The following is a 22,680-nucleotide window of genomic DNA, read 5'->3' as shown; positions in this document are numbered from 1 at the left end:
AAATGCAGGCGCAATGTACCTGTCTATTATGTCTGAGTTTTTTGTACTGCCCCTGCTTTGGTATGAGAAACCAACTAAGCGATATCCCAGCATTATTGGCTCATGTTGTCTAAGTCGAGTTCATTATGGCAGACAAGAATTTTGTTCCTTTCCGCTGCTTACCAGGGTGTACAAAAAATTGTAGGGGGGGTGGGGTATAATTACTGAGCTTATGACTTATCAGTCGGGAGCCTTCATACTTCCCATCAATTCCAGAGGACGCCCCGTGAATCATCTCTTCAGATTCAGAAGAATATTCTTAAATGCAAATGTGTACAGCGAACCTGCTAAGGTAGCACCGGTACAAAACCGAGCTGCTCCTGTAAACAACATAGACAATCATGACGTCTCTCTATACGTTAGGCGCCCGGGATCAAGCGCGATGTCATTGCAATGATTTAATGATGTCTTAGCGGTGGTTAAAGCAAGTCTAGCTTCATGTTCAGTAATGTTCCCTCTTCACCTAAGTCAGCTATACTCGGAACAAGTTGCACAGTTCATATAAGCACTCTACGCCCCTCTATAAAATGGAGTTCGGTGGTAACAAGATACGTAAATTTAGGAATGTGCATCTCTCATTGAAGTGAAATTCCGCTTACGATAGTTCGCAACTTCTTTAGTTGTTTAGAACGGAAACTATAGATACTTCAGGGGCTCCTGAAAGTGTTTCACTGCGAACATTAGCATGTCACTTCCTGACTGACATTATTTACGCCAAGTAAGATGTCAGAAGGGCCTGCGGTGCAACGTTTCCGCGTGGCTGGAATTTAACAACCTAACGAGACAGACTGAGCGTTGCGTTTGGCCGTCTGTAATGATGTAATGAGACACCACACAAGTCTGCTGCCCGCCATCTCGCTCGTACTAAGCGGTAAGACTTCTTTAGCTCCAACTTTTAGTTGAGTTAGCATCTCTTTCAACAGCCCATGCACGTGCAACTCCTCGGCGATCTTGACATTTGAGTCGTCTAAAGGCGCAGTTGCACCCAAGCCTTTCGTCTAGTTTCAGCGGGCACTACTAGAACATGTAAACAGTAGCCAAGCTTCATTCATCACAAATTACACTTCAAGCAGCAGTATTCCGCTGCCTTAATTTGTCCTATTTCCATCGGGTTTGTTTATGCCGCTAGACTACGCTCATATAAGCGTGGACGTGTACATAAATTTCAAGCGTCCGCATGTTGTTTGTTCCCTGAACCGTGTTCTAGAGGTCTCTACTTCTGCAAGTAGTGATTCCGGCAAGTCATACTATTCTTCTCGAAGCTTGACATTATGTTGATCTCGCTAAGAGAACAATTAACTCATTGCTCCTTTGTTTCACGATGAAGGCAGTGATTGACGGTGGAGAGAAACCATGAAAAGTATTAGGAGGGGAGAAGAGCTGGTAGCGCTTGTGATACAAGATGTCCTGGTCGATTTCGACGCAACACGCAGGCTGTGGACTAAGCTTTCTGAACGAGAAGAACATTGAGCGCATCGTTGGAGGACAGCCCGCCGACGCCGGGGAGTGGCCATGGCAGGTGAGCAAGCGTTGCAGCCGGCGTCTTCAACGTCATTTGCGAAGGTGTCATATGTCAGTGAAACCGTAATAGGCAGTATGCCCCACATATAGGCATAACGCCTGTTCGTCAATGTTGAATTAGTAATGAAAGACCTGGGGATTTATTCTTTTTTAAACGAGGATTGTGAGGGGGGGGGGGGGGGGGTGCGTACGTCACATACAGTGCTTGAAAGGAGGCTCCGCTCGCGGAAGACTGTTCATGTTGGCTGCCTATGTGAAATGCTAGAGTTTTTTTTTTCTTTTTTTTTAACGCTACACGTTCAATGAGAGGCGAAATGTATGAGGCACATGTTCCTGATCACAGTAGGCATTTGGCATACAGGCATAACGAACACTATTCAGATCCGAAGTTCAGTGATACGGAACAAGAAACAACTCATATGGTTCTAATATAAATGGACATCCCCAAAACACTTGCATAAATAAGTATCACGTGGATTATCACAATTTCATTTGCCGCCGTTCGCTAACAAATTTCTGTCGCTAACAACTTTCGCAATTAATTCATCAACGGCTAAGTTTTTACTGTTATTTGGCACACTGGCATTAAGGACAGCATCTTTTTTTTTTTTTTTTATCTGAATGAGCTAGCATTTCACAAGAACGATGCGGGGGAAAATAGCTGCGAGAGAGAGAGAGAGAGCAAGGAGAGGAAAGGCAGAGAGGTCAACCAGAAGAGCGTTCGGTTTGCTACCCTGCACTAGGGGTGAGGGAAAGGGGGAATAGAAAGAGGAAAATAGGAAGAGAGTGAGTACAGGGACACTATAAGCCAATATAAGAGAAGATAAGCGCAAGGTGGCGGATGTTGAAGAGTACATGTGTGACTGTTTTACAGCTTTTGACAAGCATGCGTAATGTGCATGCTCTTATCTTTTATTACTAAAACTGAGCATTTATTCTGAGTGTGACAACCACTTCACATTTTGGCTCACACAGTGATGCTCATTCGACAATGCTTTCTCACAAAGCCTCGCGTTAAACGTAAGGCACTTGCAAACATAGGCGCTCACAACTAAGGCTAAATTTACGCTGCAGCCTTCGTACATAACCTTTATTTTCATCATCCTCTGACGCCTTCGCGCATTCACGCCATCAACAACACAGTAACATGTAGTTGGTATAATTCAGAACGACTGAGCTTTTCTTTAGGTCAAAGTAAAGAAAGCTTGTGTACAAAGAGAGAGAGAGAGAGAGCTATTCGTGCCCACAAGGCCATCACAGTGTACTTGGAACGTACTTACGTATAAAGCCGCCGCCTACCGCAAGCATTCATGTCCGTGTCCAAACCAGCCGCAATGAGTGAGGACAGTATGGCGCAAGCAAGACTTGCAGGCTTGTGCGCTTTACGTGACGCTTTAAGACGACCAGTAGTGCCATTAAACGCAGATGCCGCTTAAACACGACCTCCGATTGGCTTGACGCCGAGACGAGCGATGTTGCTAAAGCTAGGGACAGCGCCATTTGCATTCATTAGTCGCTGTCACGGGCACCCGGTCCAACGTGTTTGTACAGCGCGATGCACGGCTAAGCTTCGGGCTTACGTCTTCTCGCTGTCGTTTGTTCCCGTGATCGTCGCCCCGCGATACAGATCCGCAGCAGCGAAAATGTGCGAGTGCCATCGCCAGCGATGCACGGCGGCCCGTGTCGTAATCGAATTAGCTAACGGCAATGTTGACGACGTGCCGGGTCGAGAAAGAAAGGTCGGTGTATCTGGACAGCTTCTAACGAATAAATGACACTTGCGGTGAAAACTTTTCCTTGCTTGAGAAGGTACTAACGAATCCTGTTCACGGGACCGTCCAAAGGTCAACAAACAATATTACGAGCCCTTAGTTATTTTTACGAGCACTTAGTTAAAATAAATTAAAATTAAGGTATGGATCTCGGAGCTGCACAATGGACTCTGAAGGGAGTAGCGGCAGAACACCATCGATATCACTGAGACATAAGTCACTTGTTGCAGCACGCGGTATGGACCGGTATAACGCAACAGCAGCTTTTCGGAAAGCACGACATGGCGGGCGGGTGATCAGAGAAGCACCAGAGTATACCCGGCGCATACATAGCGAGCGGCTCGATGTCGGGAGTCATAGAGGGCGTCTCTGATTTTCCTGAGAGATATGCCAACGGACGCGGGTGATGGCGTCACATGCAGGCATATTCGCTAGGCAGAAGGTGCTGTCGAGTGCATCAAGTAGTTAAATTGAATTGTGGAGATTTACGTGCCAAAACCATGGTCCTGTCATGAGGCCCGCCGTACTGAAGAATTACGGATTATATTGGACCACCTGGGTTTCGTTAACGTGCATCCAATGCACAGTACACGAGCGTTTCTTTACATTTCGCCCCCGTCGAAATGCGGCTGCCGTGGCCGGTATTTGATCCCGCAATTTCGCGCTTAGCAGCGCAACAACATAGCCACTAGGACACCACGGCGGGTGCAGCAATGAGTCCATTGGTAAGGCGGGTTCTCGGCCATACACAAAATAAAATGGCGAATAACCGGTGACGTCGTGGCGCGATGAACTATATGCAATCATCACATACGGTGAATGAAGGCCACAGTCATGGTGGTCGGCCGCAACGTACTTCGAAGCATTACCATGATGTTGGTGATATTCCACACACTGGAAACAAAAAAGAAACATTTACGCGACATAACGAAGGCGCTGTCTTTTCAAGACAAATAACGTCTTTCTTAGTCGATTACCCCACATTTTCCGCATCCGGATAAGTGTATTTCTAGCCTCTTTCATAGCCCAATCACGGAGTTAATTCAGCCTAAAGATGTGGGCCGATCCCGAAGGTAGTGGCGTCTAAAGCAGTTCCCGGGCTTATGTGCAGTCTAAAAATGTAAGCCGACCCCGAAGAAGTGCAGTCCAAAAATTTAAGTAGTCCGGCGCTCTTCCTACTCCCCTTACGCGAGGGGTAACGACGCGATAAAATGCCGTGCGCAGACACTCCCCCCCCCCCTTTCCACCCCCCCATTTTGAGGAAGACATTGCCTTTGATCGACATGAACTTGTAGTTCGAAAGCCTTCCAACTTTTTTTTAGGTCAGAGATAATGCGAGATTTATTTATTTATTTATTTATTTATTTATTATTTATTTATTTATTTATTTATTTATTTATTTATTTATTTATTTATTTATTTATTTATTTCACCGTCAGGGATAAACAAAGCGACGGCTAAGGACGCCGTAGGGGAGGGTTCCACATTAGTTTTGGCCATCGGCAGTTCATTAACGTGCACCCAATGCTCGCTACGCGCGACTGTTTTCTTTTCTTTCTTCTTTTTTTTTCATTCGAACCCACCTAAACTGCAGCAGTCGCCGCCAGGCATCGAATCCGCGATGTCGTGCTCTGCCCCAGAACGCCAAAGCATCTGAGCCAACGCGCTATGGTACACATGGTGACAAATATCACACTATCTGGCGAGCACACATCGTAAAACAAAGAGCTTCCACAAATACACGTAGAATGTGTTCCAATTCATGGTTTTCAATTCTTGGTTGTTCCTTGTCGCTTGTGGGCGGTGCGACTTATCCAACGACGAAGCGACCGGGCCTTTCGACGAAATCGTTCGACCATCGCTGCATTATGTTGCGCCACTTCGCACACCGGTTGTGCAAAAAAGCCCACTTACAAACTGGCGCGCGAAGTGTAAAGTTGGCTTACTTACATAGCAAAAGTGCTCAGTGGCTGAGGTCAATGCATTGCTGTCAGTAAGGTCCCTGTACGCAACCGTGTTCGGATCTTTTTAGATTATTATTATTATTATTATTATTATTATTATTATTATTATTATTATTATTATTATTATTATTATTATTATTATTATTATTATTATTATCACCCAGACCTCACGGTTGTTCCTGGGCACGATAAATAAATGATTGATTGATTGATTGATCGATTGATTATTATTATTATTATAAGCGCGTTGCAACGCGGGGTATGCGCACTCTTGGCTCTGTTTGCTGACTATCCGTCAGCCAGTCAGTCAAAGAACTTTAATTAAAGGCCCTGCGAGCTTGTGGGACGGGCAAATGGTCCGCCTATTGAGAGAATTCAATTCTCCTACACCGTTCCGCAAGTTGTACACAACAATATACGGAAATATACTGAAAAAAAGTCTGATCTGAGGCTTTTGCGAGCTGGTTTTGACCTAGCAGTTCACTGCTTTTGGGAGAATAAATCATTGTCTCAGGAAGAGAACATCCGCAAAACGACGCACGACGTACGAATACACGTTTATTAACTTTTTTTTAAGTTTCTAGAGAGTTTCGCCTATTGCACAGTTTACACATTTCGGTTACTCTTATTACAGTGGTTTGTTTCCTAACGCGAGACATGTAGCTTTCTTGCTTATTTGCTTGCTTGTTCCGCAATCGAATTGTGACGATGCGCGAACAGCATTGGTGCCTCTGCTCTCACTTTCGTGTTGATCTTTGTTTACTTCAGCACTGAAACTGGGCTGTATGAAGCGACTGTATGCCAATTTCGTCATTGGGATCATATCAGCCAATCAACATCAGTAGTGGTAAATTGAGGTTACGAGACCAAAGATGAGGTATACAGCTTCGGTTACAGTAGGCTTCAGACAAGGTTGGTTACTAAGCTGACATTTGAGAAAATCGCTAGCCCTAGAATCCACGAAACACTAATGATGTGGTTCCGCATTAGTGTTATGCACGGCACGTGTACATCTGACGAGATTGTAACAATCCCGCGCCTGGTGTCGATCAACCCTACGACTTATATGCGATTTGATTTGACGTAACTTTTTTTAAACAATAAAAAGAGCCCCAATTACCTTAAGCGCTAAGGTATATGTGAAAAAAAATGGCTGAAAGACGCATACACCATACACACGCATATAATCTGCAGGGATATGCACACTCAAGGCAATCTATATAGACTAGGTGTGGTCTATGCAATTGAAAAAAAAATTAAAAACAAGAAATAAATAAATTAGGCTACTGCAGGAACTCCCTGCTGGGACTGTCAGATAATCCGAGATAATGCGTAAGCATTATTTTCATTCGCTGATTTTCCTAAGCCTTACTAATGTTGATTGGGCTTAAGTAATGCAATCGTAATTATTCTTAATTATGCTCATGTCATCTTAGTTACATTAATTAATCCTGATTAACCTCGATCAATTTAACGTTAATCAGTCGGAACTAGGTGTACGTGTCATTTTAATTACCCTTAATTAATCCTGATTAGACTTAATCCACGTAATGTTAATAAATCGAAACTAGGGCTATTCAATCGTAAGTACCCTTAATTAATATTGAATAACCTAAATTAATTGTATTTAGCCTCTTAGTTAACTAATTAGTGATCAGTAGTAATTAGTATTTAATTTCCATAGGCTCCCTCACCCTTTGTTAGTTTTGAGTCTTATTTAGACTTAATTTCAATGTAATTATTCGTTTGTCTTTTATTAACCTTAATTACTCTTAACACCTCTTCAGTAGTCATATGTAATCATAATAAATCCTCGTATATACCCCCATAGGACCTCATGCATACCTACGGAGCGCATCTTGTCCCGGGTTACAGACAGAGGGACAGATTTCCCAGGGAAGTAACCCTAGAATGCTTCCGCAATGAAAAAAAAAATGAAAGGCCCCTTCGTTGTACGCGTAGCAACTGCGAGTTCTAGTCTGCGCTCCGCAAGAACATCGTGCACCCCGACGCACGAGTTGGAGCTGAAATTGAACACAAGGAGGAGGGAGGAAGAGAGAGATAGAGAGAGTAAGAGTAAGGACTTCAATCAGACGTGCAAGGGGGTTGAGGGACGAACCAAAAGAAAGAGGGGGAAGGAACATTAGCAGTGCGAATACGTGGGCCTGCCAATCACGACCACAATCAGTTGCCGAGTCCAGCCGATTTCATAAGGTGAAGTATTGCTCGCGTTGCATCGTAATCCTGCGACGCATGGAGCCATGGTCCAAAAATCTTTGTCTCGGAAAATGGTCTACGATCTATAGCTCATTTAACACAGTCCGAAGAATGTCGCTTTAAGCGTTATAACAATGACAAAAAAAAAACGTATTCGATTGCCTCGTGAGAGTTGCAGGAGTCACACATGGGACCGATCAGAAGTTAGTAGACACAAACATCTGATAATCCGTACAGCCTGTTAAGCACCTGCAAACGAAAACTGCATGGCGGAAGTCCTTGCGTACATAGAGATATAAAGAGGCGGTGGCTTCCCATAGGCATCCATAACCATTTCCTTGATACACGATGACGACATCATTTGTTTTCGGATACTCCGTCACGGAGGCGTGCAAGGTGTTCGCCGTGCAGGGCACTTGACGCGACGACGCAGCTTGCTCATCTGACGTGGGCAACAACCCGCCTGACTGAGCATCCTACCGCAGGTTTCCCTTCGCAAAGCTGGCCGTGACGGGAAGACGCGTCACTTCTGCGGCGGAGGGCTTATCAGCGACCAGTGGGTGGCCACGGCGGCACACTGCGTGGTCACGTGAGTACGACTGTCGTCCCTGAGGCCGCGTTGGAGAGCAGACAGCACGCAGCACGCAAGCTTCACCGCGAAAAGCGACAGGCGCACTGTGGTGTCTTCTCTCCTTAGTAGCCATGTTCTCTTTTTTTTTATTGCGATAGCAATTATATGGACACTTCAACCGGATTTCTGCCGTCGGCGTCGCCGTCGTCGTGAAGTTCCGTATAAAGTCCAAGGGCAATAAAATCGTCGCCGCGAGTGAAAGCGCGCGGGGGACGCGCGCTATCACTGAGAGCGAACGCACGACGGAAAGCAAACGCTACCGTCGCGCGAAAGGCCGTGGGGGTATGGGAGGGAGGGAGGCGGGGCGACGCTGTGCTGCGGCCAAATGCCTACCAAATGCTTGTCTTGCAACCGGGCGCAAGGGTAACTGGCCGCTCAATCTCCCACACGAAAGAAAGAAAGCGGGAAGCCAGCGCGGAAGGGGGGGGGGGGGGGGGGGGCAGCTTCTACTCTGCCAGCACTTTGTACTTTGCCCGGCTTTGGCAGTCACCCACACCGTCTCTTAAACGTGATTTTCACAGGGCTCTGACCTTTGTATGCGCCGTGCATTCGCCGTTCAGTTTCCGTTGAAGCGATAGACCGCGCGAACCTTCGCCCGCTGCGGCGGCTGCGCTAGCTGCCAGCGTTTTGACAGTCATTGTCTGCGGTCATTCAGTGTGATCTATTCTTGTTTGCTTGTGCGCACTGACACCACGCTTGTAAATTCAGTTAGTAAGCGAATGTGTCCAAGTTTATGCAGCCGATAGAACTACTATCCCTACTCCGAATAGCTCTCTACTAAATTGCTATCGCAATTGATGCTTCGCGTTTCGGGCGAAGCTGCGACATTTTTTTTTTTTTTTGTACAGATTAAAAATTTTGTCTCTGGTGCGCGCTAGAAGCCAAGCAGAAACAATGAACTGACAAGGCGTGGAATTACACCTCAACTGCGCAAATACAATGCAAGGAATGAGTGCCTGCCGTCTACAGTAATAAAACTGTAATGATTGCTCAATGTGTTGCGCCCGCACGTTGGCTCTTTATTCGCGATGAGGATAGATGTTGAACAGTGAAGTACTTAAGCGCCCCATAAGCATCAGCACTAAACGATAAGAGAACCTATGGCGCTTTCTGAGATGTATTCCAGGAGCCGTTGGCGGCCATTGGTGGTCCAAGCGACCTCTCACAACGTAAGAATGAAGGAATAAAATAATTCCACTTTATTGATCCTAGCTTTACAAACCAAAAAATGTACCATAGACAAAAAGCTGAAACACTGTACCTTGAGAGCTTATGTGGCCACGGACACAGGCATAGGCGAAATAGCACGCTGTAAGAGACGAGGACGGTCGGTCGCAGGAATGACTGAATAGGAAGTACTGACATCATAAACCGAAATATGCAATCTATGCAAATGTAGTAGAAGAAAGAGGTTGCGTGAACGCTTGAGGACATTCGCTCGCTGCTCTTATCTCGTGACCACAGGCAGTTTGGCGGCGTGATCTCGCCTGCTAGCATCATCAAAGTTCGTGTGGGTGAGCACGACCAAAGTGTGCTCGAAGGCGAAGAGATCCAGGTGAACGCGCGCCAGATCTTCAAGTACCACGGCTACCAGGGCTACAACAACGACATCGCGCTCATCAAGCTCGCCAAAAGGGTGCGCCTCAGCCGTCGCGTGCGGCCCGTCTGCCTGCCGCACCGCGACGAAGTATTCGAGGGGAAAAACTGCGTCTCCACGGGATGGGGAGCTACCACATCTGGAGGTGAGCACGACGTTGTCTGGAGGCTGCCAAAAAAGTGAGTGAGTGAGTGAGTGAGTGAGTGAGTGAGTGAGTGAGTGAGTGAGTGAGTGAGTGAGTGAGTGAGTGAGTGAGTGAGTGAGTGAGTGAGTGAGTGAGTGAGTGAGTGAGTGAGTGAGTGAGTGAGTGAGTGAGTGAGTGAGTGAGTGAGTGAGTGAGTGAGTGAGTGAGTGAGTGAGTGAGTGAGTGAGTGAGTGAGTGAGTGAGTGAGTGAGTGAGTGAGTGAGTGAGTGAGTGAGTGAGTGAGTGAGTGAGTGAGTGAGTGAGTGAGTGAGTGAGTGAGTGAGTGAGTGAGTGAGTGAGTGAGTGAGTGAGTGAGTGAGTGACAATGTACAGGGATAGTTGATGTGAAATACTAATCTAGCCGTACGCTTGGCATATAACACCAAATATAGGAAGCCCCGCTGAAGTCTACATTTGGTTATTGAGCAGCGCTCGACAGTAATTAGTATGCTACATTTATCTACGATGCCGTCCAAGCGATGTACAAGAACAAATATATTGTTGCGATACAACAGGCGATACAACACATAACGAATAAACAATAATTATAAAAGTAAAGAAGTACACCCCACCATCAATATATGCTTATAACGGAACTGCTGTGTAATATTCTCACAAAGGTGGTGCTCCGTCGACGGTGCTTCGTGAGGTGAGCGTGCCGGTGTACAACAACAACGTGTGCTACGGGCCCTATGCGCGCAAGTTCCGCATCAACATCCGCAACTGGCATCTGTGCGCTGGTGCCTTGGAAGGAGGCCGAGGATCCTGCTATGTGAGTGAATAGCATTTGGCATTTTCCTCCCGAAGGGCTTTGCAGTGAAATATTAACATAAGCTGGATTGATCGATTTCACTCCTGTAGTGAAGATTAAGTCCGCAGCAACAATCTTGCCAAGCATTACTCACGTTTCACCAGCAGTATATGCATATGCCCTTCAGAATACTGGGTACACCAATAAAATGATCCATCGAAGGGCCCATGCTAATGAAGAAGTGTAACGCAATACATCTTTTTTTCAAAGCAGAAGCCAGGCAATTGTGATATTCGACCTATTAGCCAAGATGACCGGATAATGGCAAAGAGCCACTACGAACGAAAACATTTGTTCATTCGAACCAAGATGCGTACTGCGCATACACTGTCTACGGGATCGACGTGAAACATAGAGACGTGCTTGGGTATGTGTATTCGAGGCATCTTTTAGCAGCTTAGTGCGTTCGGACAAACCAAAACCCTCAGACCTTCTTATCTGCAAAAAATTGCGCACTTTTCTTTACTCTTTACAATCCACCTCCTCAACAGCACATGCAACGGGAAGTTCTAGTTGTACGTCATTCTACGTAAAAAAGCCTTGTCGTAACCACGCGCACTTGCAGGGCGACTCAGGCGGCCCGTTCCAGTGCAAACGCGCCGACGGCAGCTGGGTGCTGGCCGGCCTAGTGTCCTTCGGCTCAGGCTGCGCACATCGTGACTACCCCGACGTCTACACCAGGGTAACCGAATATCTGGACTGGATCGCCAAGACCACGGGCGGCGTCGTCAGCAGTTGATGGCCACGAAAAACACCTTATCGACACAGGTGGGTGGGCGCGACTCAAGTATTCATCAACGCATAGAGCGTTCCGAGCCTGCCAGTAAATTCTTCTAATAAATAGGTACTGACGTGGGCTATCTTGTCTCATATTTCTAAATGTACAAGCAGAGTGAAAAACGAGTCTAGAAGAGGTTAGGAAATACAGGAAAAATCGCTGCATGGTTTGGAGAGAATGCAAAAAATTATGCAGAAACTCCACTGGAGTTTTCTGAGCATGCGTAAGCATTATGCCACTTGCTCATTTCCACGCAACCCGGTGTCATTAGCAATCTTATCAAACTTGATCAGACAAGTATAAGCTCTTATCAACCTTTATTAGTTCTTACCAACCTTATCGGATTTGATCCGACCCTTATCAACCCTTATCGGTCCTTAAAAGCTTTATCAGAATTGCTTTGACCATTATCAGCCCTTATCGCTCTTTAGCACCTTATCCATTCGCGTGCAATCGTTATCAACCGTGATGAGACCTATATAACCCCTCATCATTCCTTATAATCCTTTATAAATTCTCTGTCTCTTTATTTGTCTGTGTTGCGCGACGTGAAGAGCGTGAGCCCTTAGAGATCGGTGGCATTTCGGTCAGTGAAGGAACGCCCAACGGAAGGCACATCACGCGACCACCTAAACATATCTGGGATATGGCGTGTTCGGCATAAAATTTTGGCAAAACGGGAATCCTCCTGATGTCTACAAGGTTCTAAGTCGGCTGTATATGTGGTCCTGGAGATGTCTTGTATTCCACCATTACCAAATATTTCAACAAAGCCTTCATGGAAACTGTTTTCCTTGGATATGTGTTTTGTACCGCCGGTACAACACATTCATATGGTTCAGGTTCATTCACCATCTCCAAGCGTGGGTGTTTAGCCCAGTGGGTACGACACTCGGCTTCTGAGCGTGGGGTTGTAGGTTCTAAACTCATCACCGCCAACGTTTCCCTTTCGAATGTTTCTGTTTTTCTACATATAGCGCATCGTGTTACGCGTAACGCCCGGAAATACCGACAGACAGATTTCCTGGGTGAGTCGCCTAAGAATGCTTACGCATTAAAAAATGCAGGTGCAAAGCAAGTTTACCATCTCTGCCCCATAACGGGCTGCGTCGTTTCACTTCGGACCACCGAACATTCGCAATGCGTCTTCGGTCTTCAAGAGTCTTCCTTCTTCCTCATCTTAGGTTAGCAGCACGACGATCTATATGGGAAGTGAAAGACGTGACAGGAAAGAGCGCTGACTTACGATTTTTATTACGCACATAAACCAGGCCTAAGTATCATGCTATGGCACAACAGAAAGTACAGATGGGTCTGCAATGATCGTCTGGGCTATTTATGCCTAGATGACTAGAAACGGAATTAAAAGATGATTGTTGTGCTCCTTTAATCCTTCACTGAGACAGCATCCCGTCTGACCACTGTATTCGCGGCCGCATGAAAGGGGGATGTTGCAAACAACACCTACAGCGCACGCGACAAAGCGGCCTTTATAGTTGGTTCCTGCGGCTTTTTTTTTTTTTTTTTTTTTTTTTTTTGAAGCGAAGCTTTATAGGCTCACAAGTTTCGGATGTGGTGGTGGTGATGATGATGGTGGTGGTGGTGGTGGCTGTGTCACGCTGAAAAGTGGGCCGATCCTGGCGATAGTGCAGAAAGGGTCCAAGCTCATTGGCACATACCAGGGACGAAAAAGAAAGAGAGAAAGAGAGATAGAAAATCACCGCGAAGGTCAGAGAAAGAAAGAAAGAAGAGAGAAAGAGAAAAAAAACGAAATAGACAGAGAGAAAGAAAATCACCACGAAGGTTAGAGAACAAAGAAAGAGAGAAACAGGATGAAAGAGATACAGAAAGAGAGAAAGAAATAGAGAGAGAAAGGAAAAGATAGAAAGAGAGAGAAAGAAAGAAAATCACCACGAAGGTCAGATACACACACGACAAGCTTCGCCTGTGCAAGCAGGTAACCTGCTTGCATAGGCGCGACAACTTATCTTGTGCCGTAAACAGGACATCGACGCCAGCACACCGACCGACTTTCTTGAATTTATGGGGCAATGTGTGGATGTAAGGGATGACAGTGACTATCTTTCTGAGAATGGCAGGATCGGGGTTGCTAGTTTTCTCTTGCTTTTGCAAGCTTCCCGCTACTGACGCCAGTAGTCTGCCCGGGTACTCCGATTGTTGAAGCCTCCGGGCCTGATTTCCAAATGTAGTTTTCATATGGTGGTGTCATGACTTTAAAAGGGCATTTTTGACGCCTAGGTTAAATATTCCTCGCTTGGTGAGTTTAGAATTGGTTGAGCTAAATGGCAAGATACCTTTGTTAGCGCTGGGTTCATACATCCAGCACAGATTATTGTTCCTAAAAATGAGTTTGACATCCAAAAATGGAATCGAGTCGGCCACTGGCAGCTCATGGGTTAATTCCAGGGGATGACGACAATTGTCAAACAGGGATAAAACAGCTCTCCAACGAGTTTCGATAGTGCCGACGTCAGAACCTAAAAGCACTAAAAAATCATCTACAAACCTGGAGATTTTACCCACAAAAGACGGAAGGCGTTCAGAAAGTAGACGGCCGTACGAGGCTAGCAAGATGTCACTCAGCAGTGACATCTTGCTAGTCACGTTCGGCCGTTCTCCTTCACTGCGTGTAACATTCCCCTCTCCTGCAGTGGTCAAATAGGACGCTGTCTCAATGAACGATTAAAGGAGCACAACAATCATGTTTTCAACTCCGTTTCTGCTCATCTCGGCATCCATCATTGCAGACCCATATTCGAAGGCACGCAAATTATCAGTAGCCACGAAAGCAAACAAACTAGAGAGATTATTGAAGCGCTTGAAATGCACTAGTCTGGAGAGCGCGGTGCAAGTGCCTCTTCATTGTCACTGTGAAATGAAAATGTGCAATATTTAGACACATGATTTATATGTCGTTTGTTGGAAGCAAAGTTCCGGATACGTGTCACTCATCTGTACTTTCTGCTGTGCCACAGCATGGTACTTAAGCCTGGGTAATGTGCGCAATAAAAATTGTTGTATGCCGGAGCTCTTTCCCGTCCCGTCTCGCAGTATTCATATATTTTGTCACGCTGCTAACCAAAGATGCAACATTGCCATCATGTCCTCGCAGCCACCCTTGCGAATTACATTCCTTTTTTCTATTATTTGAGCTATTTCTATATTCTGAGCTTCAATGACAGTAATGGTAGTTCAGAAAAGCGAGAAAATGATCGAGTTATGCCGAGCACGTTCCTGTATGTAATTTTATGCCCTTCTGCAACGCGCTCACGACAAGTATATAGCACCGCTCAAATATTTAATAACATCGCATCAGCGGTGCTTTTTTAATTATTTAGCACCACATCACCTCAGAAAAGCGAGAGCAGCGAGCGCATACACTGTGCAGTCGACGTTGTCTACGAAGCTCCCCTCATTAAGACGTAACCGGCTCCTTTATGGGTCCTTAAATCAATGTGAAGGTCACCTGCCACAAAGCGTGCTCTTACGAGAAACAAAAAAAAATAAAGAGAAACATGACAGGATGAGAGGAAAATGTCTAGTACCCTTCGTGGTTGTTGTTATTGTTGTTTTGAGCTCACCCTGTCTTCTCCTTTTATGCAGCTCGTTTTCCACCCCCCCCCCCTTCTTTTTTTTTTTACCGATTCTCAATATGGTGGTAAGTGTAATCACATGATGATAGAAAAAAGACAGGGAGACAAGAAAACTATTCCTCACTAACTTTAAGATAGTAGAAAATAGCGAAAAAACTGAAGGATAGGTGCTGACGCCCCTTCGAAATTCCCGCACTAACGTTCATGACGTCGGAGATTACAAACGTAGGCCGGTCGCGATTGGTCGAGAGCGATTTATCGCTGTTAATAAAACGCAAAATGAAATACACCTTAAACGTACATAAACAGCATTTGCCAACTTTTTAATCCATTTCAAGCGAGGAAGTACAAGTTTAGCACAAAATTAAATAAATAAGAAAAAATGGCATGTCGATACATGCGGCCGTGATAGTTTCGTAGTTTCGTTTTTGGTCAATGCATTGTCGCGCGCGCCTGTTCCGCTCTACGGTGTTTGGTGGCGTGTTGCGTGGCTCGAAAAACGTTGACTTCGCGGGAAACAGCCAGAAAATGCCTCGTGTGTGTAGTGTTGAGGGCTGTATAAATGGCCCAAGGCGCTTGATCAGGGGCAGCGGCAGTGTTGACTCGATTGTGTCCTTTCATGTGGCGTCGCGCGGAGAGCCCCGGCTCCCCGGCGTTCGCAATGGCTCAGTGCTCTGCCGGTGATAAAACGGCAAAAGAGCCAGAGAAACCGATGGTGTGCTCTCTGCATTTCTCGCCCTCGGATTATGTGTATAATCTTGCCCTCGGAAAGTATCTTGGCGTGCCCCATAGGCCAGTCCTTTCTCGAGCAGCTGTTCCCTCAATGCGGCCTTCATCAAACCCCGTACCGATGCCCCTGCAGCAGCAAACTGGCGGCTCGGTGAGTGCTGAATGTCATTAAATAAAGCCACGAAATAACCATACCGAGTACGTGCACAAATTTCTACGCTTGTTCTGTCGGGAACATCGTCGCCTGGCTGACCGGACGCTTCGCCTTCGTCGACGAAAACGAAGCTCTGCATTCCGCCGGCGCGGCCGGCGGCTCACCGCCATCGCACGCGGAAACACCTACCGCTCGAGCACGAAGGATCATTTCGCGCTCCGTTTCACTGAATCTCGCTGAAATGCAGTCCTGCTTCCCTGGCGAGCTCTTCGTTGCAAGGTTCAGCGGCAGCAACGGTATCCATCGCGGCGAACGCAAACGCAGCGACCATGCATGCAGCCATGATGCATCCAGCGCCTCGGCCGTTTACGCATGCGGTGACGTATCATGGCGCATTCTGATTCGCCGAGAGCAATGCAATCTGTGACGACACTGCTTCAGCGCCAAATCTGGGGTGAGAGAAATTGAGGAAGAGATAATTGGTCTTTGTTTACGAATTTCTCCGCTAATAACGCATATTTTTGCACCCAACAAAAACCGCATGCATTCCTGAAGGTCCCTCTTTTATTCTAGCTGAACTTCCCGTTTCTCTTTAGTGTCCCTTTAAGATGAGTTTTTGTTGTCTAAGATGGCGTTAAGGTGAACCTATAGCTGTGGTGTTGTTAGGCTGACCATCCCTTCCCGTGTGCCCGATTAGACTGCTACCAATGGTCACGCTGCCATGCAGTGCTCCTTTGGTGGCGCGGTTAATGTGTCCTGGAGCTTGCGTAAGGAGAGCGTAGTTTTGGGAAAATTTAGATTAAAGAAGGCGAGCAGTGTTCTGAGACATTACCAACGTGATCATAATCGTAAACAATCCCGATTACCAGGCGAATTCCATATACCTGGCACTCATGCTTGCCCGATCTACAATTTCATGCTTTTTCGGTGTGATGCTTGATAGTGCAAGTAACTTCTCTCGGCGTAACTTACCCTGGCACAGCTATAATGCATCTGTGGAATAAGGTTATCGGACTCATAATCTTATACTTTCCATAGCCATTTGCGGTGCAGCTACCATGATAGATCTTTGGCTACTTGGTGGAGTTGCTCAGATTGATTGATTGGTTGATTGATTGATTGATTGATTGATTGATTGATTGATTGATTGATTGATTGATTGATTGATTCAGTGTCAAAGCAGTCATTAAGAGATCAACACATGACATGAGGTTCTTCATAAGTTATTCACATGTTATTATCGAAGGCGGCTGGCTTATGGCGAACAGCACTTCCAAATGAAAATCTTTGCAAATTCGGCCCCTGATGTGCTTTCGCATTCGTAACGAAATAGACAACAAGGAAAACGGAGGTGTAAATATTTGTCGTAAGTATTGCAAAGGAAGGTCGTGAGCGATGTGGTAGAAGGAATCATAAGAATGACTGCTACGCATGCTCCAAAATGAAAGGTATTTATAGCGACACATACAGCAGTATTAAGTCGGCTAATGTTCGGGAGCACCCGCATTTTCGTACTCTCTGCTCGTAAATATAGTTGACCATTCCGCGCCGTAATAGGGCCTGAATGGCTGCAACTTCCGCCCTCATGTGATGCTCCTAAATATATGTGCTACCCCACCTAATGAGCAAGTGTTTGCACGAGTGAATGGAAAACTTTGCCATCATTCCGTGACACTTTCTCACGAGCGCCGAACGGGCCAATTTGCTGATGAGGAAAATTCGGTTCTTTCCTTGTCCAGCAGGAAATGAGTATAGCGGAAACGTAGATGGCGATCTTCTGTGGCTAGTCTTGGCCAGCTTGCAAAAGAAAAAGAAAAAAAACGGCTTTTTTCATACAGCTTACAGGCTGAGCCAGAATACAACATGTCTGTTGGATTTCGATATCACGTGTATCGTTAAACGAGGCCTGCATTATAGCACGTGGTAAATATTCTCGATTCAACTTGTGATAAATGGAATCTGATTGTTGCAAACCTAGAAGCTGATAACGTTGCACGCATCTTTATCGTGAAGCCGATACATAGGCCCATATACAGCTGCGCCACACCACAGAGTCGTCGCGTCTCGCGGACGTGCTTTAGCGGTTGACAAAAACAGAATATCAGCAGATTGGCACATTGACATATGTACGCAATATGTGCCTTCCATTACGGTCACTCACCACGGAGCTATCGTTCATTAAATTAGTTCATTAAATGTCTTACGATGTCCATTTAAAACCGACTTTCAGCGGCTTTTATTATCTTTCGGTGTGTTGTTGAGAACATTGGGAACCTATTGGGTATTCACGGAAAGTGAACTTATTTCGCGGAATGTTGTACTGCGGAAGAAAAAAATACGTTATGGCACGAAATAGCAACTATCCTTTGCACAACAAGAGGGGCCTTCGATTATTTACATGCGGCTTCGTAAACAACGTTCCCTTTCTTAATACACGGCAAAACTTTACACCCCCATCTACAACCATAATACTCATCACCACCGACGAATGACGAAGTCGTTATGGCGTTGTCCGGTGGTTCAGCCGGTCTGAGTTGCGGGCGAAGAGTTGAACACCGCACGTACGGCCTTGATTGATTGATAGCAGCACATTGATCGATGGCAGCACATTGATAGCAGCACACTAGCTACGAGAAAAATGATACTGATAAAGCAGCGTGTTTGTTTTGTCCAGCTGATGTTCTTTAACGTGCGCACTGCAAACAGCCACGAGCTCGCGCACCTATAGGTTGGATCCGTCCTAAAACGGCACTAGAGTTCGCGAGACTTCGCAAAGCGCAAGGCGATGGGGTCAATTCAAGAAGCAGCCTATTCACTTCACTGCAGTGTTTTGCGCTCATATTTGGACAAAGCTACAAAGCATTCACTGACATCTATACGTATGGACCGACTGAGCAGAAATCATGGTTCTGGAAAACATCCGTCCCTTGCCGTGTCGCAGGTGCCCTCCTCGCAAACATGCTTGTACGAAGGAAACAGCGTTTCCTTCACCGCTCAACGGCGCAGTTTCACTCATATGATGACACATTTTTTTTTTCAACCTCCCGTTCCGTTCCACCAGGAAAGTGGCGTTGTGCTTGCCCCCTACTTTCACAGTAATTTGCTCTCGCGCCGTAGTGACGCGCGGCCATCCTTCTTGACGCAGACAAGCGCAGCTGCCTATACTCACACGTTTCCAGCCAACACGAAAACGTTGTACAAGCGAAGCATCCGTTCGAAACCGCCATATGTCATGCTTACCGGCACTCCTGGACACACACCGTGTTCCGTCAACGAAGATTCCATCCTCTAAAGGTTAGGGAGTGGGATGAGTCACTAGCGCGAAATATGGTTGAAGTTTCCGGCAAGTACAAGTACCTACACGTTACATGGGTGCGTTCCTCGTTATGCTCAGCGAGATACCCTCTGCCCCAAAGCCTTGTGTTAAGTAGGATAAGAGAGAGAGTAAAATTTCTGCTCACGGCGAGAATACATAGTCCAGAATAAAGTGGCGTAGTTTCCTTGTATATGTTCATAGCCAATTCCACCGACCGTGTTTCATGTTGCGTGGTTACGCGAATTCATGCGTCTCGTAACTTTTTATTGCGAATAATGGAGCCCTGATATAGGAAGTGTTCGTGCGGTGTACAACGTGCTGAAGCTGGCGCTTAAAATTACCACCTATAGCAAGCGGTAGGTGACGCAAGCACTCACTATCCCCTGCATGCATACGACTAGTTCTGCACGCGTTTAGGAGATCACGCACGGAAGCGCAGCTGCAGGCAGGAATGCTTGCATAGGACCTTACTGGTTGTGGTCGACTGCTGGTGAAGAAACCCGATGCGGCTTGCTGCAAACAGAGAACGAGCGCTTAGATGCGACGAGACTGCGCGTCTCGGGCGTTAGCGCGTATTTGCGTTCTACGCAGCAGGATGACTTTATGGCAAGAGCCTGTACACTATGGCGTGACTTTATGACAGTGACCCTATCCGTGACCCCACCTCGCTTGCGCTCACTGACGTCTACGAACCACTCCCTGCATCCACCGTCATCTAAGCAGAGCTAAGACGTTAATAATGGGCACCATAAAAGGAGGCAGGGTTCCTTCGCTCACAGAGTCGTCACATCCTGCTCAAGGTCACCTGCGCCGCCACGTTAAGGTAGAAGCTCATTTCTCTGAAGGCAAGGAGTTGGACATCGTCCGCTCGCTGCGTTTTCTGAGGCGGGAACTTGTTTTCTACTTTCCATTGTTTCGCTCTGGTGGCGCAATGGCACGGGTCCCTCGACGGGCAAAGCACGGGTGTTTAGAATGTTTGCTTGGTCTTACCTCTTACGAGGTAAGACCAAGCAAACATTCCGCACGGTTGCTTACCTTGTCAACAGCGAGCTATGTCGTCCAGCGACTATATGCCATATGTGAAGTGCAGTAAGATATCGTAAGCCACCAAAAAGAAAGCAATGCAGCGTTTTCCCATGTCGAACTTGTACTAATGTGTGAAAGTAAGTGGAATCGGTAGTTATCTGTTACATTATTTTCACCTGAGAAAACAGTTGTTCATTGCTGTAGAAGTTGTGCGCACTTTGGCTAAACTGAGCATAAGGAAATGCTGCCGCGAGTTGTATAGAGCAACGACCGGCACCGTAACTGTCGAACGCTTTACAATGAAACAAGAACAAACAAGACTAGGAGTGCGTTGACATACAAACTTTGGTTCAACCTGTACTGAGTTCAACGCTGAATTACACCCCTCGCTCCAAGGAATCGTTTAGCTTCGAAACAAAAAGGTTGGGCATTGTTCCCATCAGTTCAACAACTGCTGCAGACAGTATACTTTGCAGTTTACTCAACACTGGTGCCCGCGCAACAAACAATGTTTCTGCGGAGGAAAAAAATAAAAGCAGAGGCCATCGTACGTACGTAAGCTACCGCATTTGAAAATCTGTGAGTGAAAGTAAGCACGCTTTTATCTTTTTGTACGTGCGCAGGCGGATCTCCCGGTCATGGAGCTCCCAGAAGAAAGCGACAGTACTTTTCCACAACAGCCCGGCAGTGAAGAGCCCCTGCAACAAGAGGAGAGACTTAAAATAATAAGACGAGGAACTTCCATGCTCCTGACAGAAATAAAGACCACCATTTTGTTTGATGACTGACCCTGCTTCACTCGCGCCATTATCCGCTCGGCTGCGACGGATTTCTATGATGGCAATGATGATTGCTAGGGCCTTTCTTTTTGGAACGCGGTAACAACGAACAGTCCCCTAGTCAGTTTGTAGCTAATGAAGTTTTCCTACATTTATTGCTTTTTTTTTATTCACCTGGGTTGCCACGCCCTGCTCAATGTTGTAATTAGATTACATATAAGCTTGGAGGCAGATACTGCAACAGCGGCTTATGAGATTTGTTGTCCATGAACCATCGTTCATAATCTTTACGTTGGTCACTTCTCCGCTTCACACTCCTACGCGCACTTTTGCTGACTTTCCTTGTAACAGGGCACATCCAAAGTCGACAGCGGCCATTCACTGCATACGCAGGAGCGGAGCACATCGGTCACCGGACATTCTCTTCCCACAGTTGAACCAAGGTACAAGAGATGGCTGCTCTAAGAGATGGCTGGTCAAGAGATGGCCCGAAGTCTCCGGAGAGAGACTTGCTCCACCAGAGAAAGATTGTGGGGAAGGGACCAGACAGAACGCGCGTCTATGCATCTATTGCAGTCTAGTGTTTGGCCTACCTCTACTTCAGATTCGTTTTCTTCACCAAAACCTGTATGAATATATTGTTAAGTTACTTATCTCTGTAACGTTCCCGGGTACATCTCTTCCCTGCTTTTTTTCCACCAATACTCTGAACTTCTCTTGCCTATCTCGACCACTGACCACCGGCGGCCGAAAGGTACACCTGCCCCTCTTTCCTCCCCTCATTTACACACACACCCTTTTGCAGGGTTCCGAGCGTTCAAACGACGGCCTCTCAGGCGCAGACTCAGACGACCCAACCCACACCGCACAACATTTTCAAAGCGCTGCCCGTCCACAACGGTGGGTCACGCGATCTGCCCGTTTCCCACGTCAATGTCCACTCGCCGCGTGTATCGTCACCGGTGTAATGCAGAGCTGCTGCGAAACCAGGCCTATACGGTTTGCTGTCGATCGATCACACGGCTCTCGGTGCAGGTAAAAACGCGCGTAGGAGGCCGGCTGCTCCTCATTGAGACTTCGACGCACGTTCAAGGACCTCGGCATGCAGCGGGGAAAGTACTCCGTTGCTTGCCCCCTTTCGCTAAGTAAAGCCGATTTTACGTCAAGCCCGCCGCTAGTTCAAGATCCGAAAGTTCGTGCAATACCTTCTGTTCTATTTTTTTTTTTCTTTTTTTAGACCTCTTTTCATTGAAAGTATTACATAGCGTTCCAGACACTCCACGAGGAAGAAGTCTCTCGCCAAGGACCTTCCGCCGTTCTTTCCTCTTTCGCGTTTTTTTTTTTTTTCTTTCTCTGCTTTTTTTTTTTTTCGCGAGCTTAGCCCTGCACTTGTTCGCTGAGAAAAGTCTTAGTGCGAGTGCACTTTCATTACAATTGCCATTAGCTCGGTGTAAATTCTCGAGATGCCTTACAGCGTGAAAACAAAGGGAAGAAGAAACAAACACGAAAAGCAACGCTGAGTAATGACAAGCTAGTTTATTGTTTTAT

General features: G+C 46.4%; 1 protein-coding gene across 1 annotated transcript in view; it reads left to right on the top strand.

The window, feature by feature from the left end:
• Positions 1–21,082, top strand: part of LOC119456909 (chymotrypsin A) — a 41,277-nt gene extending 20,195 nt beyond the window's left edge. The window contains exons 4-9 of the mRNA XM_049669129.1: positions 1,473–1,558; positions 7,999–8,102; positions 9,609–9,886; positions 10,546–10,697; positions 11,302–11,504; positions 20,977–21,082. Coding sequence (XP_049525086.1) covers positions 1,473–1,558; positions 7,999–8,102; positions 9,609–9,886; positions 10,546–10,697; positions 11,302–11,475 — 794 coding nt within the window. The 3' untranslated portion in view covers positions 11,476–11,504; positions 20,977–21,082. The remainder of the gene's footprint in view (positions 1–1,472; positions 1,559–7,998; positions 8,103–9,608; positions 9,887–10,545; positions 10,698–11,301; positions 11,505–20,976) is intronic.
• The last annotated feature ends 1,598 nt before the right edge of the window (positions 21,083–22,680 follow it).

The sequence above is a fragment of the Dermacentor silvarum genome, chromosome 6, assembly GCF_013339745.2.
Source record: "Dermacentor silvarum isolate Dsil-2018 chromosome 6, BIME_Dsil_1.4, whole genome shotgun sequence".
NCBI lineage: Eukaryota > Metazoa > Arthropoda > Arachnida > Ixodida > Ixodidae > Dermacentor > Dermacentor silvarum.
This window is presented reverse-complemented; position numbering and strand designations above follow the sequence as displayed.